The sequence below is a fragment of the Sabethes cyaneus genome, chromosome 3 (genome assembly GCF_943734655.1).
Source record: "Sabethes cyaneus chromosome 3, idSabCyanKW18_F2, whole genome shotgun sequence".
Classification (NCBI taxonomy): domain Eukaryota; kingdom Metazoa; phylum Arthropoda; class Insecta; order Diptera; family Culicidae; genus Sabethes; species Sabethes cyaneus.
Window position 1 is genome coordinate 1,712,096 of NC_071355.1, and position 26,470 is coordinate 1,738,565.

The window sequence follows — 26,470 nt, forward strand, 5'->3', positions numbered from 1 at the left end:
TTGTCATGCGATGGAATACGGCTGGTAGTTAATTCACAATCATTAGAAATAGAACGCTGCTACCCGTATCCGAAGCCTGCTCCAATGGAGTAATCGTATGTGAACTTGGTGTGGTCGTAAAAAAGGGTTGAGTCGAGGGTTATACTCTAGATATAACATTCGTTTGTTAACAAAACACACAATCAGCAATTATCTAAAACAATGGATTTGCTCTGTATTATGTCCATCCTTTACAACCATCCGAGCAGACAGTATTGATATAATTTTTCGGAGAAGTTGAATCCGTTTCCTGACACTTCCCAAAATAAAAGTCGGTGGTAATTTCATAAGGCACAGTTTGTCATTTTATCCATCAAAAACTTGAGATTTTAATAAATTGAACCAGTAAATAAGTTTTTGAATGTTGTGCTGACTAATTACAAGTCCATTTTTTAAAGCTTGTTTATGCGAGGACCTCATTTTATGTTCGTAAAATGTAAACGTACCCGTGCTGGCACTAGTATAACGGGTTTGCTAGGCAAAGGAATTTATTTGATCTAAGTAGGCGAAATGAAAGTTTTCACTACGAAACCTTCAAATTTCGGTTGTATGCAAAATTGGCTCAGAGGTTCAGAATTCCTTCATCATAACAGCATACCTAATGCCTGACGAAGAACCGATAGAAATTTCTCCTATTGAACTAGCGACGTTTCATGTTGAGTTGGTTGTCGATGATCGTTTTAATCGTATCGACTGTACTGTACAGTCTTTGAAAAGGCAGTGATAGATTTACCGGATAGTACGAGATTTTCAGGTTTTGTCTGCTCTGCTCGTGCAAGTCCCACGCAAATGGTCCACCTCCGAGCATGAGATGAGAGTTCCTGATACAGGAATCTTCGGCCTAATCGGCATCTATGAACATTTCTAATCCTACGGTTGTTGTTGTAGTGCCATAAAGTAGGGAGACTTTTGCGCCAAAATCGCTGATGTCGAGGGGAATTTTCGACGGTTTCGCTTTGTCCGACGCATTGTGCCAATTTTCGGGTGTACGTGGCCCAGTTGATCCTGTTTCCGGACGCACATCTTTCTATCTCTATGCCAAAAAAATGATGAACATCTCCCAACATGGGCTTTACATCTCTTGAGAATTACGCCAAACTCTTTCTCTGTTTGCGTCACGATGATCATATATACGTATATGAGACGTGAAGTACACAAACCTATTAAAATTTCGAATAAATGGTCTTCGTTGGGCAAATCCATTTTTAAAATTCATATCTTGCAGCCCTCTATGGACAGTTCGTTCAGAAATGTTTATTTTCCAGAGCTGCTAGTGGAGGACGGATTTTAGTCACTTCTTGACTAATTTCGCGTGCATTACTGGTTGTACTTTTCTACTTTCTTTCTTTGTCAGTCCGGTCTTTCACGCTTCCAGGTCCTTTATTCTCTTTGCATATTTTTCATACTCCCGCACGCTATGTCCGAAGGTACTTATTAGTTAACTCAAATGCACCTCAGATTTTTCTTCACAGGATGTTAGTATTAATCAAAACAATTAATTTAGAGAAGGTCTTAAAATATTCTATCTTGGGTTTTTTAGAAAAATTCAATTTTCAAGGTTATTTAGGGGTCATCCCCTCTCAAGAGATCATATTCGTTGTAATCGACCACCACCGATTTCAACCAAATTCGGTATAATTGCCTATTCCGACCCCACATTTAATTTCTCTAAGTTTTGTATGGATTGAACAATCCCCCTTGCAGTGACATGCAGTGAAAAATGAGCATTTTCGAAAATCTGGGAAAAATGGAGAAGCGTCACTGCAAGGGGGATTGATCAACCCGTACAAAACTTTGGGAAAATGAAGGTGGGGTCGGAATGAGCAATTATACCAAATTTGGTTGAAATCGGATGTGGTCAACTACAACGGATATGATCACTTGAGAGGGAATTACCCCTAAATAACCTTGAAAATTGAATTTTTCAAAAAACCCAAGATAGAATATTTCAAGACCTGCTCTAAATTAATTGTTTTGATTAATACTAACATCCTGTGAAGAGAAATCTGAGGTGCATGTAAGTTAAATAATAAGTGCCTTTAGACATAGCGTGTCCCGCCTCACTAAATTCATATCTTCGAACAATTTCTGTATTCGAGAAACCTTCCTCACGGTTCTCAATGATAAGTTTTAGAATATCTTCATAAATTTGCTATTTTCTCATCTTTATCTGAAAAAAACGCCCACTACTAATGTCAAATCAACAATAAACAATAATTGTTTAAGACAATTATTGTCTTGTTTTGACGCTTTACTGCAGTTTGATGTCGAAAAAACTATTCATATGCAGTAGGCGGCAATGAAGTATTCCACCACGCACACGTATAAAGATTTTTTGACAGTAGCTGGGGCCCTCGCTGAAGCTGTTTGCAGTAGGAATAATATCAACAACATCAAATTCCAAACTCCCAGATCCTCTCCTCCACTCTTTGCTCCCCTCCCACGCCTACATAAGCGAGCCTCAGCAAATGTCATTCTCATTAGTGACGAAACCGCTAATTACTTCATTAGTAGTGTGTACTTTGTTACCACGAAATAAACATTAACTTTTAGTCTGGTCAAAACAGTTAATATTTAGATTTCACGTTACATAAATCTATCTCTTTCTCTCTATATTTTCCTCTCTATCTTTCTCTCTCGGTTCTTTCTGTCTCTCGGATCTTTTTCTTTCTCTCGGACCTCTCTCTCTCTCTCTCTCTCTCTCTCTCTCGTGTTATCTGTCTTTCATGCTCCAGTACAGGACAAAATAAAATATTTATGCACCCGCTCTCATTAGGGTTGCCAAGTCTGAAAATTACAAAAACCGGCCGGTCGGTCCTGCCTTCAAAATGCAAGGGGGGGGGGGGGGGGGTGGTAGCATATTAGTCGTTTTGCCTGGAATGTGTAATGTGCGTTAATGACATATTATTTGAGTATTCGTATTTGTCGAAAGTCGCTTGACAGTTTCCCATGTAAATGGGATGAGAAGTCAGTTGTGGCAGTCGCAACCATAACGAACATTGAGTGGATTATTGAAAATAGCTAGATAGAGTTACAACTACTTGCTTCTGGCATTAGTGGACAATTTAATGTATATTACCGCAAGAAGCAAAGTAATGTCACTGCAAAACTGGCTGTCTTCAATGATCTACTGCACTGGATTGCTAATAAATTTATCCGAAAATTTAACAAATCAGGTAAAAAATACAGATCCGGCTTCATATGTCGAAAAACCGGCCTTTTTGCAGGATTGACCGGCCGCCGGCTTTGCAAGCGAAAAACCGGTCGGGCTGGCCAAAAACCGGCCACTTGGCAACCCTAGCTCTCATATTATCTAACACGCTGAATTTTTTCTATTGTCAAACATATCCAGCTTTCCTCGAGCGATAATGGCGGATATTGAGCACAAGTGGGCACAATATTTTCACATTCATTGGAGGAGCGTTTAATAGGAGTGAACGGACAACAAGTTTAATGGATTGTGGCTTTGCAGTTTTCGCAAATTTCAGGCAGAATGTCCAAATACGCAACGGAAAGTTTCTTATCAAGTCGAGACGCTGTTCGAGAGCAAACTTGACAACGGCTCGACCAACATGAAGTTGATGTTTGCGTTAATGTGTAATGTTTCGAATGTTTAATTCGCACGATTGTGAAAAAGTATTCTGAGCCAGTGCCTTCAGCAAATTATGGCCGCAAACCACTATAAAAGTTTGAATCCGCTTAGTTATGTTCCACTTCAGCTGATCTGCAAAATTAAACAATGTTTATATTTTTACACTCGAACAACAAACAATCATGAATGTATCCATAGTAACTCCGTCAGGGCGAACTCGACTCTTCTCCAATGAATGTCAAAAGATTGTGCCCACTTGTGCTCAATATTCGCCATTATCGCTCGTGGAAAGCTGGATACAGTCAGTCCACAATCATGGGTCACACACAATTATGGGTCATTTTAGCTTTATCTACCGATTAATGCGTGAGTTGAGCCCGAATCTTACGATCCGGCAAATATAAATGTCTGTTCAGAATTCAGAAAACTGCGGATACATTTCATTGGCCAGTGTTTGCGAAGATGTATAATCTTCGTATCAGTTCTTTGAGTTTCTAGATTGCATAATATAGCTCAAAGATGTCGTACATAAGAGTCATAGCCGGAAACTGAAACAAATAGTTTTTATACTCGCATTGGATTTTAATTAACTGAATAAAACCATTATCTCTACTATGCTGATTCTATAGGTGGGCAAAATGGCACTTTTGTGTCCATTGACTGCTGCGAACATATGGTCATTGTTAAGTCAGACAGAACCGAGTGACAAAATTCTGACTTCGAAATCATCTTCTAACTCAGGCTGTTCGCAACATTCATGTAGTCTGATTAGAGTAAAATGTGTGTCATGAGTAAGTGAAATAGAGTGTCATGAACTCATTTTGTAAAATTTTGCGACTTGGTTCGGTCTGATTTAACACCGACCATATGATATCGCGACAAGCAAACGAGTTGAGCAGGTGAGTCGAGCAGTCGAATCAAGTAATCGGGCCAAGCAGTTGGGTCGTGCAGTTAGGTCAAGCAGTTTAGTCGAGCAGCTGAATAAAGCAGTCGAGTCGAGCAGTCAAGTCAGGCAGTTGAATCGAGCAATCCAGTCGAGCAGTTGAATCGAGTAGTCTAGTCGAGCAGTTGAGTCGAACACTCGAATCGAACAGTTTAGTCAAGCAGTCTAGTCCTGCAGTCGGGCCAAGTGGTTCAGTCGAACAGTTGAGTCGAGCAGTGTAGTAGAACAGTTTAATCGATCAGTTGAGTCTAGTAGTCCAGTCGAGCAGTTGAGTACAGCATTTGAGTAGAGTCTAGTCTAGTCGAACAGTTGAGTCGAGCAGATGAATCAAGCTCTTTAGTCAAGCAGTCCAGTCGAGCAGTCGAATCGTACAGTCCAGTCGAACAGTTCAATAGAGCAGTTCAGTCGAGTAGTCCAGTCGAACAGCTGAGTCGAGTAATCCAGTCAAGCAGTTGAGTCAAGCAGTCCAGTCAAGCAGTGGAATCAAGCAGTTGAATCGATCAGTTGAGTCGAGGGTCGAATCGAACAGTTAAGTCGAGCAGCCTAGTAGAGCAAAAGAATCAAGCTGTTCAGTCAAGCAGTCGAATCGAATGATCCAGTCGAGCAGTTCAATCGTGCAATTAAGTCGAGCAGTTCAGTCGAACAGTTCAATTGAGCAATCGAGTAGTCCAGTCGAGCAGTTAAATCGAGTAGCCCAGACGAGCAGTGGAATCAAACGGTTGAATCGAGCAGTTGAGTCGAGCGTCGAATCGAACAGTTAAGTCAAGAGTCGAGCAGTCTAGTAGAGCAAAAGAATCAAGCTGTTCAGTCAAGCAGTCGAATCGAATGATCCAGTCGAGCAGTTCAATCGTGCAATTAAGTCGAGCAGTCCAGTCGAACAGTTTAATTGAACAATCGAGTAGTCTAGTCGAGCAGTGGAATCAAACGGTTGAATCGAGCAGTTGAGTCGAGCGTTGAATCGAACAGTTAAATCAAGTGTCGAGCAGTCTAGTCGAACAGTTCAAACGAGCAGTTCAGTAAAGCAGTCCAGTTGAGCAGTCGAATCGAACAGTCCAGTTGAGTAGTCTAGTCAACTAGTTGAACAGTCGAGCAGTCCAGCAGTCGACCAGTGAGGTGACTGAGAATACAATCCATTGCTAGTTACCGATAAGCCTCTTATGACATTATGTCAGAGACCTGGTTTTCGGTACAGACAAACAGGGATGGTTCCTCCTCAGAAGAAAAAAAGAGAAGAGAAAAATTCAAACTGTGCTCAGTCTTCAACGCGATTTATTCTGCTCCGTTTCATTTTAACTTTTCCTCTTTCTTGCTGAACGCAGTTGTATGAGCAACCACACACTGTGCTACTCATTGAGGAGAATGTTAATACACTTGGAATGCGTTGATGCGATGCGCTGACGTATGACAACTACGGGTAGTTTTAACATGGGTAGTGCGTTGAAAAAACCAACGACGATTGTCAGTAGCGGTCATTGCCATCAGAAAAATATTAATCCATTAAAGCAGTTGAATCATGATTCTTACATTTAGTATATTCAGTTGAGTTTGGCTGCCCGTGAACGCAACTGCATCATATGGTTAGGCATGTCACAACGGCAACAGTGCGAAAAATGTTATTTAGATATGACAACATTGGAATTCCCATGCATTTGCTTCTTGACGCGCACCAACAGGAAAGTCCCATTATAAACAAAGGTAATTCTCCGCTAAGATTCAAAATTTAACGACTTTTGATTGTCTTGACGCCTCTGAGTCTCTAGTTGCTGTACGCGCACCGGTTGTTTTGTTTTCACGTTTACTGCTGTAGCAACCGAGAGGACCGGGAGCAAAACCGAAAGTTGCTCATTTAAAGAGCGCATTAAGAAGTTTTTCTCATTATGTTTAGTCTGTTTCTCATTGTGTAGATTTATTTCTCATTTCTGAAAGCAGTTCTGCTCACTGTGTTGAACAAAAAAAGTTGCACTTTTTACACAATGAGTGAGGAAATAACAAGCCTGCAGACAAGCCTCTTATATAAATAGATATATTGATAAAATTGTTACTCATGCGTAGATAATAGTTTCATCAATCATTAGATAATATTTTAACGGAAAGTAGCTACTAGAGCTAAAATGACCCACAATTGTGTGTGACCCATGATTGTGGACTGACTGTAAATTGGGTAGAGAAAGAGTAGTCTTTTTATGTATTAGTCGAGCTGTCAACTAAATTTTCACTTCAGTGACAAGACAAGTCTAGCTATTTTCCAGTAGCCATTTCGTTATGGCATAATTAGTGTATTAGTGCGAAGATCATACGATTACAATAATATAGCTCTAAGATATTGTACATTAAAAAGTCATAGCCTGAAACTGAAACAAGTAGTTTTTATGCTCGCATTGGTTTTCATTTAACTGAATAAAAACATCTCCACTGTGCTGATTCTGTAGGTGGGCAAAAAGGCAGCCGATTCGAATAGTCGAATCGAGCAGTTGAGTCGTGTCACGAGTAGTCCAGTCGAGCAATTGAAACGAGTAGTCTAGTCGAGCAAATAAATCGAGCAGTCCAGCCGAGCAGTCGAATTAAACAGTTTGGTCAAGCAGTCTAGTCGAGCAGTCGGGTCGAGTGGTTAAGTCGAGCAGCTGAATCCAGCTGTTCAGTAAAGTAGTCCAGTCTAGTAGTCACGTCGAGCACTAAAATCGAACGGTTCAGTCAATGAGTCAAGTCAATCTGTCCAATCGAATAATTGAGTAAAGCCGGACTATTCAGTCGAGCAGCTCAGTTGAGCAGTCCAGTTGAGCAATCAAATCGAGCAGTCTAGTCGACCAGTTGAGTAATCGAGCAGTCCAACAGTCGACCAATGAGGTAACTGAGAATAGAACTTATTGCTATGAAAGCATGACGTCCTGTCAGAGACCTGGTTTTGGCCACAGATAAGCCTCTTATATATAAAGAAGAATAGAAGAACAGAAGATAGATATTGCGACATTTGCCCCTATTTAGACTACCCCGATTTACACGATTATCACATTACACAGTCGAATCTCGCACACGATTTCACTCAAAAAAAATGAAGTGAAAAAGAAAGGGGAAGAAGGAAAAAGAAGTCAAACTCATTAGTAGATCAAACTAAAAGCCACTCTAGTGTCAGATTAACAGTGCAAAATGCGGTACGTTGCATTAAATGATTATCACAGTAGTATAAATAGTCATAAAAGGGGCAATAGAAGATAGAACATTATACGCTACATTTCATTACACACTTAGCTCCGTCTCGTCATATTAGGATTCATTATATTAGATACATAAATCTATTTTAAAACTTAATTGTCTTCTAAGAGAAATTGATTTTATAGTATAATAACTTAAATCGATCTTCAAATTTATATGGTACTTACAGTATTTAAAGAAAAAACTAGCGTTGCTCCCCGTCATGTCACCATAAGTAAAATAAATGCTTACTAGTAATTTTTTTGCAGTGAATCACAAGTGAGAAAAAATCTCCTCATAAACAGTGTTTTATTCTTCAAACCTGTTATTATACGAAATGTTTCAATTAGAAACGTGAGTCAACTGCTTCCCTAGAATTAACACCAACAGAGTTCCATAATTACGATGCTAATGAGTATAAGCTTTGAAAAAAAAATACAAATAATTGTTCGATTCAGTGTAATTTTCCATTGGCCATTGGCCTAAATTTTCGCATGTTGACGTAAATTTTATAACCTTGTTAATGGCAGAAACGCTACCCGCATTAGTATGCTTCAGGCCGCCCGAAAACTGCACAGAATCGAAAAAAGTCATAACCTGTTGTACCTACTCGGCACGTTTTTTAGTCCGAGATGCTCATGTTATCAATTTAGCATGCAGCGCACGCAATTCTTCAAATCCCGTTCCTCGGCTTGGACGATCGTTCGCCAAGAAAAATAAACGCACCGACCGCTTGCACCTTGCATCCAGCCAGATCTACCGACCGGCAGTTGGGGCTATATAATGGCCCTCGCCATTGGTAATACCCCTTCGCCCCTTTCACAGACTCCCGCAGACGCGGTCACTACGAAAACAAGTTTGATCGGTCGTTCTTGGGAATTACCCTTGGTAACGCGCGCATACACGCGACCGACTGTTATCCATTCAATCGATCGCAGTAGGCATCGGGGCGAAAAGCGAGAGTAGGACCAGAGTGGACCCCGCAAGTCGCAGAGAGCGAGATGATAAGTAGTGACGCATATTCGCCTCGCCAGACACCGGCCGGACCCCTCCGTCGTATGGGATTCCCTTGATTCCCCGCAGGGGACCTGCCTGCCTGGACCGAAAGGGTGATCGACAGTTTGACACGGGAGCTGTATAGCGTGATTGAGGTTATTTAATGTAAGTTTCAATTATGCTTGATTACCCTACACTTTAGGTTCATAAAATATGTCAAATAATAAACCTTATAACAGAAAATCAATTAAGAAAATCTGATCGTTAATCGACCCGACACGTGCAGACCTTCCGATAGATCCGCGAAAGAACGCAAATGTGTGTCACTGTGTCAAAACGCACCCGAATAACCGGTAAAGAAGCGAAACCTGAACAATCTATACTGCAAATAGAAATCCGACAGCGCACGGAGCCGAACCCGGGGACGGACGGACGGACGAATGGACGGAGGACCCGCAGTAAATGGCCAGTCAATCGTGAGATGGTGAATTTCTGTTTCGATTCGCACCTCTATACGATCAACACAGCCTCCGGACGGAACCTGATTCCAGGCAGCACACCACTGCACTTGGCTCGTTGGCTTGATCGTTCGGTTGATCGTTCGGTTGATCGCTAGATCTAAAGTTTCTAAAGACTCCACGATCACGAGTAGAATGGCTTTGTGAACGTTTGCCCCCGCTTGCCCTTTCCTTTTGCAAACACCTAGACAACCCGTTGCCGATCGGAGGTGACCTTTTCAAGTTCAAGTTTGACAAAGTGTGCGACAGCCGAGCCGTCACCGTTGCCGGTGAGTCTGCTCCGGTTCATATGTGTATAGTACCAAATTGATAATTATCCGATTGTTAGTGATCGGACCGCGTAGTCTGTCATTTCACAGCTGACTGTCATTGAATTACAATATAATGCAGGTACGCAGACGGTTGTGGTTAACATTTCTTTTGGTAATCTAACTAGAGGGACTGCTGTATGCTGGTGGCATGGAAACAATAGCGTCAGGTCCAAGTAAGCGTTGCTTTCATGATTAGACCGAGGGGCCGCGTGTGGTTTGTGTCCGCACACGATCGGGTTCGTTGCTTATAAATTAAGCTCTTTGTTGGCGATCGATTCACAGTTGCGAAACTTTTACTCATGAGTTTATTTTATTGTTCTAAACTAAGTTAAGTAGAACTTTACAATTAGAGTAATCAAAATATTAACTGTGGTAATCACAGCTTTATTTTCTTTGAAACCAACAATGGCACTCAGTTCTAAAAGGAACCGTTCGGTTTGTCAAAGGTCACAAAATCACTGACAAAAAGGCTGAGTCATTCTACTGGGTAGATTTAAACTATTTGATCTAACAATATACGTCGTCAAAATTGAGCACTCATCAGGACCGGACATTGTCAATTTATTGCTATAATTACTGTACGGCTGCAGAGAATACAAAATAGTGTGGCTTGAGTGTACAGTGTTTGATACTTTTTTTTGCTGTAGCAAAAGTTTCGATCATAGATGGCTGTGATGGCAGTTCAGTATACAAGTAATACGCAAAAATAGCCGACGGCAAAGCCCGCGGGAAAGTATTACCGGCCAATGTCACGCGACAGCGACGTAGAAAAAATGAGACTAAACTTTGTTTATTTATCTAAAGAGAAAAAAAATAACCTTAACGCAAAACCTAGCAACCAATTGTGTGTGTTGATCGAGTGGGCAGCAAAAACAAGTAGTTATGTATGTCGTTCAATCGAAAAACCCAATCAAAGTGTGCATTTCCTTTTGGAACGTGATTATTGACGTATTGTTTGCAGCAGTTCGCTGTGCTGCTGTTATCAGTGCGCTGTTATCTTGTCAGCGATGGCTGCGGGCCACTAAACGTCCATCGTTCGGCTTAAATGCCATCATAATATGGTACATACATCTGTATCACACAATAAGACGCTTATGGCAGCAGCGATACAATTGATGCACGCAGTTAGCACGCGATACGCTCGTACCGGCGTAAGAAAGCATGTGAAAATGTACGTCAGAGCGAAACTGCTGATGAGAAGACCAACCAAACCGACGCTTATCTCACCTGTACGCGTTGGCAGCGATATACCCTTGTCGTCTGTCATCCATCAGTGTTTCGTAGAATTTATAGCTTTTCCCTCTGGTCGGTATCATTAGCAGCAGGTACGACAACGACGACACTCGGTGATTATAATTTCGTTAAGGTCATCCTTAGAAAGCCACTTTCGTTGATGGGAAAATGTTCTTAGCAATGTCTTTAGACTATGTATTCTAAAATGACCTAAATTCCGCTGAACTACTATAAATTAGAGCAATGTGTCGTGAGCCACAAATGAATTAAGTGATCAGGATCAGTCAATCGAGCTCGATGATAGTGAGAGTCAAAATAGTTGAGTCAATTAGGAGTGTGTTTAACGAAATTAGAAGCATTGGAGCCTCTTTTGGCGCTCTCCAAGTAGCAAGCCATGGGTCGTGATCGATCCAATCCGCCACTTTCAGGGCGGCCCTCGAAGAAGCTCCGTACGCAGTCCACTGCCACCACAGACGCAGCAACAGACCGGCTGCAATCAATTTTCGGTGTCACCAAAAAGCATGCTTGCGACCTGTGCGTATAAAAATCAAGTGCTCCAGCCTAAAATAGTTCGAGACCTGGGGGCAAGCGCACCGATCACTGACCTCCGTTCATCACGGATACTTAGTATCCTGCTCTTCAGGATTGTCGTCAGGTCCCAAACCTGTCTCCGCTCCCTCTCAATAACCAACGAATCACCGAAACAGCTCATCAAACGGCCTCCCGTATTGCCCAACACCTCCTCGCTTCTGCAGCGACCCTACCAGATCTAGGTTCTACTACCGCGCCTGGTTTGTCGTATGCCGTTTGTCGCCTCCGGTGCGCCCGCCGGTGCCTTTCTCACGACAGAAGAGCTCGCAAGCAATCACCATAAACTTGGCAACGGACTGTCCGACTAGAGTCTTTAGATCGGGGGTGCACTTCATTTTGGATATCTTTATAGCGAACGTGGTCATCTCCGCAGTACCAGAGGTCTTCGAAGAACTATCCTGCGATCACTACCCTGTGATGCTGAAGCTAGCTTCTTCTTCTTCTTCAGCAGCATAGAGCCGGGGTGGCTCGTGCTGTTTCAAGCACTCGTCTCCATTCTACTCGGTCTTGGGCCACTCGTCGCCAATTTCCTAGTCGTCTCAGAAGTCGCAAATCGCTCTCGACCTGGTCGAGCCATCGTGCACGTTGGGCCCCCCTGTTCCTGGTGCCGGTGGGGTTGTTGAAGAGGACTATTTTCGTCGCACAGTCGTCCGGCATCCTTACGACGTGTCCGGCCCACCGTAGCCTGCTAACTTTCGCTAGATGTACGATGAGAGTCTCCCCAAGCAGTGCCTGTAGCTCGCGATTCATACGCCTCCGCCACTCTCCGCTTTCAGTTTGTACTCCGCCAAATATCGTCCGCAGCACTTTCCGCTCAAACACGGCAAGGGCGCGTATGTCCTCCGTAAGCAGCGTCACGGCTTCAAGTCCATAAAGAACTACCGGTCTAATAATGGTTTTGTACATTGTTAGCTTCGTGCGGCGGCGTATGCTTCCTAATCGTAGCGTTTTACGAAGGGCAAAGTAGGCCCGATTTCCCGCTTGGATGCGCCGCTGGATCTCCTTACTAGTGTTGTTGTCCGCGGTCACCAGCGATCCCAAATACACGAACTCTTCTACCACTTCTAGTTCGTCGCCGTCAACGGTTACCGTCCGTGGGAGGCGCACATTTGTTTCCTTTGAGCCTCTTCCTTTCATGTATTTGGTCTTCGACGCATTTATTTTTAGCCCAATTCTCCTAGACTCCGCTTTCAGTCTGGCGTAGATTGCCTCCGCCGTCGCAAAGTTCCTGGCAATGATATCGAAGTCATCTGCAAAGCCTAGAAGTTGGCTACTCTTGGTAAAAATCGTGCCTCTCGTTTCGATGCCCGCTTGTCGGATCACCCCCTCAAGAGCGATGTTGAACAGCATGCAGGATAGACCGTCACCTTGTCACAACCCTCGTCGCGTCTCGAAGGGACTCGAGAGTGTCCCAGAGATGCGTACGAAACACATCACTCGATCCAATGTAGCTCTGATCAGTCGCGTCAGTTTGTCCGGAAAACCATATTCGTGCATTATCTGCCATAGCTTGTCTCGATCGACTGTATCGTATACTGCTTTGAAATCAATAAAGATGTGATGCGTGGGCACGTTGTACTCCCGACATTTCTGCAAGATCTGTCGGATAGTAAAAATTTGGTCCGTAGTTGCGCGAGCCCCCATGAAACCCGCCTGATAATTCCCTACGAAACTTTGTGCTATCGGTGACAGCCGGCGTAACAGGATCTGGGAGATTACCTTGTAGGCGGCATTTATCAGCGTAATACCGCGATAGTTGCAGCAGTCTAGCCGATCACCCTTTTTGTAGATGGGACAAACCACTCCTTCCATCCATTCCTCCGGTAGCTTTTCCTTCTCCCAAATCCTCGAAATAACCCAGTGTAGAGCCTTTGCTAGCGTTTCTCCGCCATAAAGCTCTGCCGGTAGGCGGTCCTTCCCCGCGGCTTTATTGGTCTTCAGCAACCTGATTTCTCGTTTGACTTCTTGGAGATCAGGTGCTAGGACATCACTATCTTCCATGGGCGCTCCTAGGTTAATTTCCGTTCCGCCTCCTTCTGCGACTTCGCCATTGAGGTGTTCATCGAAGAACTGCTTCCACCTGTCGACCACCTCGCGCTCGTTTGTAATTAGATTCCCTCCCTCGTCCCTACACATGTCAGGTTTCGGTGTGTAGCCCTTCCGAGTTTGGTTTACCTTCTCATAAAACTTGCGCGTGTCATTAGCTCGGAATAGTTGCTCCAATTCTTCACGATCCCTGTCCTCGTTTTGGCGCTTTTTTCTCCTCAGGATCGTGGTCAACTTGTTCCTAGCTCGTCGGTACTTGGCCAGGTTCTCTCTAGTGGCAATACTTTGTAACCGTTGGTTACAGTTGAGATTTCAGCTTCGCCAAAATTAGAATGTTGTCCCGAGTTGCGCAGTTTATTCCTACATCCTAAGTCCACCTCTGAGCAAACTTTGACAGAAGGAGTGATAGCTCTCCAAGTCGCTTGTAGGCGGACAGGTCACTCATGGCGGAAAGTTTTCTCAAAAGTAGATGTCTATAGCAAAAGCATCCCTCTCCGGGAGAGCTGTCAACGAGGTGGGTGATAACCGTCCAAGCCTGCGGGCGGATGGATGATTTACCTTGGACAGCTTTACCGAGAGGTAGTATGCAGATGGCTGTAGGGGTGATAGCACGCCAAACCTGGCGCGGTTTGCGTCTTAGGTGGAGTGGTCATTCTAGCAAGGAAGCTTTCACTGAATTCACCACGGCCACTCACAGCAATATGGGTGATATCACGCCAAGCCTGGGGCGGTTTGCGTCCTGGCGGAGTGGTCACCACTATTTGTATGCACATAGATACAAAGGGAAAAGACGATACAGGCATTCAAAGCCACGGTTCAAAAAAACATGAGAAGGGTTGCCATTACAATAGGGCATTGTTGATGTTCGGGATACTTCGTCCCCGAAGCTCAACTGTCAGTCCTTTAAAAAGCTCAGCTCCTATGTTTAGGGAATTTTATTCTGTGAAAACAGCAAACGACAGCAGGTCGTGTCCGAAAATAAAAGTTTGTACATTGGTTAAAAGTGGTGCAAATTGTATTAACTCTGAAGAGAGAAGAAAAGTATTGTATGTGAATAAAGTAGTGTTCTAAAAGGTATAGTTAAAAGTATAATAAAATGATTGTCAGTTGTGTAAAAATTGAATAGTCTGTTGTGTAAAAATTGTATAGTCAGTTGAAACTTATTGTTATACTATGGACTAATGTGTATACAACTAATGGCTAAAAAAAACGTTTATATTATAGTGTCAAAAATTGTTAAAAAAGACGATACAATAGAAACTACAGTTAGAAGTGATTAAAAGATAAAACAAAAAGGTAAATTTTATGTACAATATATGTATACGTATAAACTTTGTAGTGCTGGGGTGCTGGTGTTAAATAGGCTTAGATTTAAAATGGAAAGTGGCTAATATCCCTCGGCAGGTCCTAGTGGGGCCTTTTTATCTTGGTTCTAGTTATCCAACCGAAGGCAACGTTTAAACCGGAAGGTTGTATCGGCGGCTTTGTAACGGCGTTCTGGTGAGGGAAGTCTTTGGCCCGACAAGTATCAGCCATTGCCATCGGACAGCTTTTGTCCCGACCAGCCTTTGTTCCGGCCATTATTTCATTGTGGACAGCTCTTACCAATTGCTGCCCACAATTCGTCAGCAAGCCATACGTGAGGTCAGCGTAGGCGGTGGTACTGGTAAGCCGGTTAGGAACCGGCCTTTGCGGAACCCAACGAATTTGGAACCAGTACTACGCCGGCGAACGTAGGCCGATCAGGGATCGGCATTTGCGGAGATACATCGCATCGCGGCCGTGATACGGCCTGATACAAAATTAGCCACAACACCAGCACGATAAGTACCCATAGATTTAAGAGAACACTAGCCAGTACGAAGAAAAATCAACGGTTTTGTAAAAGGGAGGGAATAAAAGCTAAAATTGTAATTCACATCTTATTCCTCAAATCAGAGACAGTTCCTTTTTGCACCATTTCGTGATTTCGTTTGATTAACTCGAAAGGAGTTCTTAGTCTGTTAGTTTGCCTACTGTGGTATAAAATTCACCTCTGCATAGGAATTTTGAGCTAACTGCGTGGACTGGTCCGTAATAATTCTGTCTTAGTTTGTTGCACTGCATGAAGATTCGCTTTCCTTTGTTCCTTATTTGCGTACCGTGAATCCGTGGTGATTTGCAGTTTAGCCGGGATTGCCACCCGCACCTTCACTGTCTATCCTCCCTCATCTCCCCACAGCTGAGCAGCTCTGGACAAGTTACAAATTTAAAAAGTAACAACTTAGATAATTTTTCCAAGCATTTTTTTTTCTCCTCCACCGCTTGTTGGCATTCCCCGTCAAACCAATCATTTTGTGTACTCCGAGGCTTAATACCTAGTGCCGCGGTAGCGGCCTCTCCGATGGCCGAGCGTATTCTGCCCCAACCGTCTTCGAGGTTTGAAGCACCTAACTCCTCGGAAGAAGGCAGTGCCTCATTCAGTACTCGCGCGTAGTTCTCGGCAGCTTGTGGGTTATCTAGCTGCCTGATGTTCAGCCGAGGAGGGCGCCTTTGACGTGTCCGGTATACGGTGGACCGCTTTGAGCGCACATGTACTGCTACTAGGTAATGGTCAGAATCGATATCCGCACCCCGACGGGAGCGTACGTTCGTGATGTTAGAGAAGAACCGGCCCTCTATGAGAACGTGGTCAATTTGGTTCATTGTACGTTGGTCAGGTGATCTCCAGGTGGCTTTGTGGATATCCTTGCGCGGGAAAAAGGTGATTCGGATCACCAGGCCTCGGGAAGCTGCGAAGTTTATACATCGTTGGCCGTTATCGTTTGTGTCGGTGTGCAGGCTATGGGGTCCTACCACCGGTCTATACATTTCTTCCCTACCGACCTGGGCGTTCATATCCCCGATGACGATCTTGATGTCCCGTGACGAGCAGCTGTCGTACGTTGCCTCCAGCCTCGCGTAGAACGCTTCTTTCTCATCGTCGGGTCTACCTTCGTGCGGGCAGTGCACGTTAATGATGCTATAATTGAAGAAACGACCCTTTATCCTCAATCAGGGCTTGAAAAGGGATCGCAAGTTGAATGTGACTGCCGTGAATGCGAACTTTCCGCATTCAAACTCCGCTTTTTGAACGATCATTTGACTGTTTTTTCCAGTCCAGTCAATCTGCCGCTTGCGCTGCTGCCGTCTTACAATTCATGCGGCATCTCAGCAAAAGCAAACAGTCGATCTCCCGTTTTGCTTTGCGCTTTGAGAATATAAACTGCAAACTGACTGGAAGCATACGGTGACGTATTTTTTCGTTTCTCTTTTGCCTCCAAATCGGCTGCTCACAGTAATAGTTTGTCACCCGGACGTCGGTCCGACGCAAGCAAAATATTCGTTTGTGTTGGACGGAATCCGACCGACTTCTTCCATACACATGTAGTGGTTGTTTTTTTTGTAGTATTGAATCATACGATTGTGCGGTTGCTTTTCGTTAGCGTGGTGATTGCCAGTCATTTGACTGTTTTGCAGTCATTCGCTGCTCCAAACGGTAAAGGCAACTTGATCGAAACGAAAATGTCAAAAAGCTCTAGAACAAAGTCGTTCTGCTGCGTGCCATCGGCGTTTGACTGAGCAAACTACCAGTTGTGTTATGCATAGCGTTCGTATTCCACCTCTAAACGGACGGTGTGAACTTGAATGCGCGTTGGTGTGACTGCGGTAGAAAAAAAGGATCGGTCGAAGCCCTGTCCTCAATACGCACATTCTCTCGTTGATCGCCTTCCAATCTATCACGCGATCCTGCATTCCGCCCAGCACTACAAAGCCCGATCCCAGTTCGTTGGTAGCGCCACCGCTCTGGTAAAACTGGGCCTTTCCGCCACGTATCTTCCATACCTTCTCTCCTTTGCGACAGATTTCCTGCAGAGCTACGATGCCGAGTTTGCGGGATTCCAGCTGTTCAATCAGCACCCGCTCGCAACCTGCGAAATTTAGCGATCTGCAGTTCCAAGTCCCGAGTCTCCATTCGTCGTCCTTATTCCGTCGCCTAGGTCGATGCCGAATATTCCGCTCCGAATATGCTTGAATGTTGTTAGTTTGTGTTGTTTAGGTGTGTAGCCGTACTGGGGCAACACTACCGAGTCTCGTGATGGGGCTGCCATCTTATAGTGCCGAGACTCACTATCTCCTTCCCGGTTAGTATACGACCTTAGTTTCCACCGGGGTTGGTTACCCGATCTCCGCTAAGGTTGCTCGTATTCCGGCTGGTACCACGAGGAGGTCGGGATCGAAGTTGCTGGATAAGAGGCTAACGACCACTATGGGGTTTATATTCCGCATTATCCGGCCGTTTACCAACCTGAGCTAGCTGAAGCTAGCTGCCTCTACCGATACGTATCGTCGACGACAACATCGATTCCGAATAACCTCTGCATACACCGGAGCTGATCAATAAGGCACTGGAATCCCTCCAACGAGCGATTTCCGTTACCCGGGCAAGTGCGGTTCCAGTTCAACAACTCCAGGTGAGCACCTCTCTTCAAATAGATTCCACCACCAGACATCTGATGAGGTTACGCAATGTATAATAGCGCCAATATCAGTGTACTGGTGACCGGCGAAACTCCAACAGAAGCTCCAAAAAATTCCACCGTAATTAAAACCATCCTGGTCCATGACTAAGGTCCTTAAAAAAGAGGCTCTTGTTTCGTCTAGCGGCTCAGGCGATGGAATTTTATTGATCACTCCAAATGAAAATGCGGTTTTCAATGACTCACAATCTGGGACAGAATATTGTCAGCCAGTACGAGTACTCTGCTGCCGAGGGAGTCACCGAGGTTAATAGATCAGATAGGTTGATACCTGAGGAAGAGCAAATTACCGCTGACGAGCTGATGGCCCTTGCAAAGGGATCTAAAAACCTGAAGACCTTCGAATTCGATAGCACATTAAACGCCGAGCTCAAGCACTTGAGCTATGGTTCATTGACTCTTGTAGCAAACCAGTTCAACAGCTGCTCGGAGTTTGGCTACTTTAATTCGATGTGGGACCGGAGAAAGATCCTGCTGTTTTCAAGAGCTATCGACACATTAGCTTGCTCTTTGCTCAATGCCTGTTTGAGAAGTCAATCCATAGCCGGATTCTTGCGTTCGCTGATGAGAGTGGTGTCTTCCTGGAGGAACAGTTGGAGTTCCGCAAGGGAAGGTGCATCATCCAACAACTCGATCGAGTTACCAACATAATCTAGCGAAACAAGTCGATATACAAGACGACAGCCATGACGCTTCCTTAATGACGTTCACAAAATGTGCAATGTTCTTTTGCAAAAGATTGATGAACTGACCGATGTAATTAGTAAATGTGAATCGAAAGTGTAGAAAATTGTTTCTGGGCAGAGTGAATTGTTTGAGGAACAGTTTATGCCGCGAATAAAATATGCAGTGAAAGATGTTGTATCTGCTGAATTGACTCTGCTCAATACGGTAGGCCGTGATGCTTCTAATGAGAATACGGGTGGACTCGGTGATAACGGCATTAAATATGGTGGTAATATCGCACACGCTACCACCTATGCAAGTGTTTCTCGTGGTACTAAGGCCAAGCGCAAAGTAACCCCTTCGCGCCTTGTTGCATTCAAATCGATGAAGATGATCATCGCTGTGACGTCCTACGGTCTGCTAAGCGGCGGAAAATGGGTAATTCCATCAACCCGCCTAAGACTAACGGTAATTTGTTTGAGATGAGTGACTCGCAGCTCGCTTCGCCCATGACTAGGTCGCCTACATGTAAATCACATAATTTCCATACCATGTTCAATCTTCCGTAACCACCAAGAAGGATATTCGAGATAAACTGCATTATCGCGAGAACGGAGAAGTTTTTGTAATACAGTGGACCCCCGTTCGTTTGAACGATTCCTCATGCAAACTAACGGGGTTACTTTTTAATTTGAACAACTGGTAACCCGAATTATGCTGAAACCTGTGTGAATTGGCCGCCCTGCTCTTTGTTATTGTTTTGGTGGTTTGTTTTAGTTGGCAGTTGCAAGCGCGAATATTGCATTTTCCGATCGGATTTCTCTCTTAATCGTTAGGAAAACGAAATGTGAAACCGATTAAACACGCTAGGTCAGTACAAATGAATCGTGTTTATGTGCATTGTCTGCATAAACAAATGATGTCATGTCGAGAATGACATTTGAACCATTTTTAATTTGCACGTCGTGCAAACCAACGGGGTTCAAATTTAAAAGTGTTTAGATTAAAAATGGTCAAACAAACGGGGGTCCACGGTATATGGCTCAGTTAACCTATAGCATTAAAAATGGTTCGTGATGCTAAAAGTCTGTTTTCTAAAACCCGTTAAAGCCAAGAATTAAAATTGTTATCGGTGACGATTTCTCGGAAACTGACGTAATTGACATCACAAAAACGCAAAACAATCTGCCCGCAAATATCGAACAAAAGCTTATCCGTGTCCAAAAATAAACCAATCGAACCGGTAATACTTCAGCAGTTGTCATAGAAACCGATGCTTTGTCATTCCGATGACTACCCAAGTAACAATTCTAAAGCCACTTAATTTTACTTGAATTTTATTTAAGGTTTTATTGCGTTATTAATCATTACCTCTGGTTTTATTGTGGTGCTAGCTGAGTGCCCGATCTTACTCGGGGCGCCTTTGTCTCCCAGCCACTTGTACATCAGTTATTGTAACCGAAATGCTTATAATGCAAAAATATAATGCTTGTTCCTCTTTTGGAAGTTCCTCCCCATTTGTCAGCTCCCCTCATTTGTCTACCTGGCCACTTACACATCTGTTTTCTTTACGGAAATCCCTATAAAACCCTATAAAGAAAGAGAAACAAATAGTCCTACCCATAGGTAATGAATAGTGTTGTTATTGTACTTTTCAAAAAAGCAGAAGGTGCAACAGTGTTTCTTCCATGGATACAAAACCCTGTCATTCCTTTCATCTCACTTCAAGACAAAACTTGTTTGTAAACAATGTATTCAGGTTTACCACCAGGAGCAAGTATGCACAAATTATTGGCCGAGCCCACTCTGGAACATGCCACATAAAGTTGACCATGGGAAAAACATGGTGTTCTCAGATCAACTCCACACTCTTTGAATAATTACGTCTGTGACTCAAATAGAGTCGGCCAGCAACACTTAGAACTAAGGGTCGAACCCTTTTTATTCGGGTCACTTTGATTCGGCGCATAATTACATTTGACAAATCTACAGCTGCGAGCATTGCCGTTTAGTGTTTCGTATTTTGATTTTTTCTGTTGTACGGATAAATTGTTACAGTCATGTGGGCGTTACTCCCCCCTTCCTGTCAGCAACCTCTTGTCATCAGCTCCCTCTTTTGTCCCACCGTCACTTAAGGAAGAACCGTCCAAACATTTCGGAGTCTTCCCCCTGTCCACGCTCGAGTGTGAATTACCAACAGCAATAACCGCAGCAAGACATCGAGTCACCGCTGCTAAATGAGCCACACCTTTTTTTCACCGCCTTCCATTCTGCGTGTTTCGTGCGAGACGAGCGCAGCGGCAGCAGCGAAGAAGAAGAAAATTCCATGTTATCCAGCTTTTTACGAGCCATAATGGCGGACGTGTTCGTAATATTTGAACGGCAGTTTTGATATTTCCCCAATACATCGCACGTTTTCTTTCCGCACATTCCTTTAGTTTTACCGTGAACGCGCGGAAAGTAAACGTGCGATGTATTAGGGAAGTGTCAAAAGTCCTGTTCAAATATTACGAACACCTCCGCCATTATGGCTCGTAAAAAGCTGGATAGCTAGCTAGAAAACCATAACAAAACTGTTATTGAACCAAACTTATTGTGGTTGCTTATATTACCACGTTAAAACTTGGTGGCTGTGTCTCCTATAGAGCTTTCCGACAGCTAGTGTGGGTACACTAGTGAACACCGAAATACGCGTGTATACATGTTGTTTGCCTCATGTTGGGGAACAGCTGATGCTGGAGGAACAGCCCGAAAAATAGCGATTATTAGTTGTGTTGCTCCATTTGCTACACTGCAGAGTACATATTTTGGCCAAATTTATCATCCTGTTTCCAATTCAAGCACACATTTTGAAAATTTGCTGGCATTTAAGCCAGCGGAAGACGAAAACCATTCTGTACCTTGATGACAAAAGAATGCATCTCTTTTGTTAACTGTTGTTGTTTGCCTCATTTTCAAGCACCAACACATACATAACTGGAAAGCTCTATAAACTTACCATAAGTGTGGCGTAGCAATACAAAATGGCGCACCAATTAAAATTGATCTGATCACGGTTGCTTGTCAAACCGCAATAAATCTGTTAGTTTTTTTAGAGCTATTAAAACGGTAACATCCTGACCAAACAGTTTTTTGCTGCTATTAATGAAGAATACTAAAGTTCAACACCAAAACCATTTTTTATGCGAAGCCATATTGCCATATTCCAGTATTTTGTTTTAGCTCGCATACAAAAATTCATCAAAGCAAAGTGTTTTGCAGAAAGAAAGTTATTATCAATCGGTGTTCCCGTCAGAGGAAGCAACTAAAGCGATTTTGCTAGAAATTGGGAATAGGGTAGAAGTGCCAAACATCGTTATAGCACCAATCATGGTAATACTAGAGGGTTTTTTAATCTTTTAGCATGTATGACATGCTATTTCTAATTCAAAAGTATATATTTAAAGAAGAACTAAGTCTCCTATGCCGACTTGTTGAATTAATTATAGAATTAACTTGCTCTTTTTGTGAAAAAATATAATTTGAAAATTTCGTGTCACTGTGAGACTTGTTTCTTAGCAATTTGCTAAGGTATACGTCATCGTAATTAAGAAATTTTTGATGTATAAACTACATTTTCCGAAAAGAAAACCACATGGGGAAATTAGGCACAACCTTCTTAACATTGTAAATTAATAAAAAACACGACTTGTATCAAGAATGATTGCTATTCTGTATAATCAAAATTGGTAAAATTTCACAACGGTGCGCCAAACATCGTAGTAGCCGATGCCCTATCATCGTAGCACACGAAAGTGCCATTTCTCATCGCTGTCAGTTTTGGTCATAGCGCGTTGTTTTCCGGGTATGATCGAAAATTAATTTAATTTTATTAGCTTTTGCTGTTACTAAACTATCAGGTATGTACAAAAATTAGTCGCATATTACTTACACATAATTACAATATTTTATTTATGTTCTACAGAATGGCTACACAGCGAAAGCAAATTTCCCGTAAATATTGCTACAAAGGAGATATTTCACGTTGTACCGAGGCCATCAATACCGGGGCAACGGTTTTGGGCAAGCTGTAAACAGTACCGGATTTCTATATTCACTATTGTCTACAGGAAAAGTTGGAGATAAAATGTAATCCGGACTACAATCGGGCTATCTAAAAAGAGGAGCAGCAAATTGTCGACTGGTTGAAAGGTATGCAGTATCTGGGTTTTCCTGTTTCCCGATATGCATTTCTACTTAAAGTTAGTCAGTACCTGACATCAAATGATTCCGTTCTGGAATAGTCAGTCAGGTAAATACACTTGTAAGTAACACATTTTATTTGGGACTAGCAGGGATCACGAAAGAACACGTTGCAAAGTTGCGGTCGTACTTCTGATTAATCAATATTCTTTCATGATCATTCTTCTGATCCCAAACAATTCCGGGCATATTAAGTATGTTATTCATTTTCAGGACGTTTCATGGTTTTATGCTTCGCAATCCCGGATTTTCTATCACACCAGAGGCCATATTGGAATCCCATATGTGCCTGGTTTTTAATAGCTACCATAACGTGTTTGATTTTAATGTGTCTCGTGAAAATAATAAGCGTTCTTTTAAAAGATATTTGTTTTAGTTCAGTTGTCATTAGGATTAAGTCTTATTTGTTGACCATAATTAAATAAATAAAAAAATACAATTTTAATATCTCTGACTTCTTCCTGTCCTTGGAAATGCTACCCCCGGGAGATTTTCTCATGCCGCAATGTTAATAGGTTACCTTTACTTCCTTCTTAGACGCAATATGCAATATACTAACCGTTTCTAATTATTTTCAACAATAAAATGCAAATAAATATACGTCGTGATGTATCTTTCGTTGCTCATTTTGAAAATATTTTAAATTATGATTTGATTTTTACAAATTAGTCTTTGGTGTTCCAGTATACATCTATAATTGGTACACATATAACGAAATGCCAGAAACACTACTACTATGATTGGTACATTGCAATGATATTTTCAAATCAGATTTTAGAGACTTTTAGGTGAAAAATCTTTAAAACTGAAGCCTGATTGCTTTTCTACTGAGCTCAGATTAATATAAAACTTATAGGTATTATACATTTTGTGTCATAATTGGATATTTATACGCAAATTTGTCGTAATAGATGACATATCTCCACCATATTTGGTACATCTACCCTAGCTAACTGAATATTTTTCTTTTGTTAAAACAACAAGTTTTCGAAAGTTGCCAAGAAAAGTGTACGTCCTTCCGAAGCTACACAAGATACTGCGCACCCTCATGTCGGCCCCCACTTACAGCTTGCTGATAATCGCAACATGCCTGACTACATCATCGTTGATGACAGCACTGCTCCGAAAATCGACGCAGCGGCAGCCGATCATTAGCTCAGGATCTACTACCAAAACGTGAAGGAATTACGTACGAAGATAGACGAACAATTTGTTGCTGTCTCCGATTCAGAGTTTGATGTAATAGTTTTAACTGTAACGTGGCTCGTCGTCGACCAAATATTATCCCCTTAGTTATTCGGGCCGAGTTACACGATTTACCTCCAAGCCTTTCGAAATATTAATTGGAAAAAATAATGTTACATGAAGCTAAATCCTATATATTCATTGATCAACATGGCTTCTTGTCTGGTAGATCGACAACTACTAATTTGGCGTAGTTTACCTCACACTGCATCAAACATATGGAAGACGGGCTCAAGTAGATACCATCTATACAAATATTAAGGCTGCATTTGACCGAGTCGATCCTTCCATTCTGGTGGCGAAAATTGCTAGACCGGGCGCTTCGTTTAGCTTCGCTGAATGGCTTAAATCATACCTGATTAACCGTTCACTCACTGTGCAGATCGGAAATAATCAATCGTATAGCTTCGTCAGTTCATCAGGTGTACCTCAAGAAAGCAATCTAGAACCACTGCTATTCACTATATTTTTCAACGATGTCTGTTTTGTTATCCTAGCAGTACGCAGGCTACTATATGCCGACGACCTCAAGTTGTTTCTTGCGATACGATCCATAGTTTGCATGGTGCTGGTATCTCTTTCATACGCAGAAAAACATTCGTTCAATGGGACTATTTCTATTTACTATTTCAGGTCAAGAGTGCTTGCAAGAGTGTCAACTTTTAAGGATCTCGGAGATCTCTTAGACTCTTGCATGTCCTTCAGAGATCACTACTCATCTATCATTGCACAGGCAAATAGGAACCTTGGTTTCATCACCAGAATTGGCAAAGACCCTACTAGCACAGTTATTACAAACCAGTCGTGGCAACCGATTTATGACTTGTTTCAGTCCCAAATAAGTTTCTGCAACCATAAGTGCGAAAAGTGGGCTGCTTGGGGAGTTCACTGACCCATGATGTTTGAGGGCACTGTATTACTCCCTTGTTCGCTCTGTTTTGAAAACTTCAGCAGTAGTTTGGAACCCCTATGCAGATGTTTAGATAAGCATAATTGAGGCTGTACAGTCCAGATTTTTGCGAAGTGCTCTTAGATGTGATGCGATACAATTACCTCCACACGTGCAGCGTTGTCGGCAACTTAATATGGAAGCACTTGCGCAAAGGCGTGATATTTCTAAAACCGTTTTAAATGGAAATCCTCATCTTCTTGAACATTTCAATATTAATGCCCCCACTAGAAACTTGAGGTCATGGGATTTTGTGAGGCTTGAATTACAGTGCACTGAATACGATCAGAACAAACTCGTCCGGGCAATGTAAAACGTTTTTAATAGAATCAATGTACTTTTTGACTTTAATATTTCAATTTATGTTTTTAATGGAGTGGACCCCCGATCTTTTACCCAAACGGTGTCTCCACGATAGCAAAATTTCTTAACTTAGACAGTACATCTGTTCCGGAATAGAATAAAACGTGTCTTCAAGAAGCTTACTAAGTAGCTATACTCTCATCTGACGCAGCTCTAAATCTATTGTGAGGTTATGTAATTTCGTTACCAAGGTGTGTAAACTGATAGGCGTCCGTCGTTCGGATGCAGTAAATCGCATACAACCGGCCGTTGAATCATCCACAATCTCTCTCGGTTTCTATCACAGTCACAGCTAAGGAAAGTAAAAAAACTAGACTTTGTAAGTTACCATCCGGTTTCTCACTTTCCCACCCCTCTATGGAGGCGAGGGGGGGGGGAATAATAGAATAGCGCATCCCAAGGAAGTTGTCAACCGTTATCGCAATGGGAATATCTACGCAGTAGTATGCCCCGTACCGGACCGGCAATATAAACTGTCTAGCACGACATCCAATCATTAGCATAGCTTCTTCCATAGATCGCATAGTAAAGGGTCACATATGTCACTTTTGCAACTTTTAGTTCTCGGCTGAGTGCTGAATAGTAGGCGTAGAAATGAATGGAATAGTGCAAATCTGTATCCGACAATCAGTGTGTGACATTGTAGCGTAGTATGATTAGACATTGTATGAATACAAATAAACAATTCCAAAGTATCTTATCAATAGAGCTCAAGTGCGAAGTGCGAACAAACCAGCTAAAAATTTGTTTTCTTCATCATATTGTAGTTCAGCAAAGAGCAAACTGTCACACGGTTTATTTCCGTTTTGCACTTAGGTTCTAATAAATTGTATTGAATGAGACTAAAAAAGGACCTGTAAATTACCTGTTTCTGAGAAATGGAAGGTCCTAAACTACCATAAAATTTCGACCGTGCTTCTTGTTTACTTAGATCGTGTGTCCGATCTGTTTTGATGCCTGACAGCAAGGTTTGACACATTGACTACTC

The 26,470-nt window shown here is 42.6% G+C and overlaps 1 protein-coding gene across 1 annotated transcript in view; it reads right to left on the minus strand.

Moving 5' to 3' along the window:
- The window catches only part of LOC128744004 (uncharacterized), a 61,363-nt gene extending 46,324 nt beyond the window's left edge, over positions 1 to 15,039 (minus strand). The window contains exons 1-2 of the mRNA XM_053840740.1: positions 14,904 to 15,039; positions 9,320 to 9,552 (exon numbers count right to left, since the gene is read on the minus strand). Of these exons, the coding sequence (XP_053696715.1) occupies positions 9,320 to 9,552; positions 14,904 to 15,039 (369 nt within the window). The remainder of the gene's footprint in view (positions 1 to 9,319; positions 9,553 to 14,903) is intronic.
- Between the last annotated feature and the right edge of the window lie 11,431 nt (positions 15,040 to 26,470).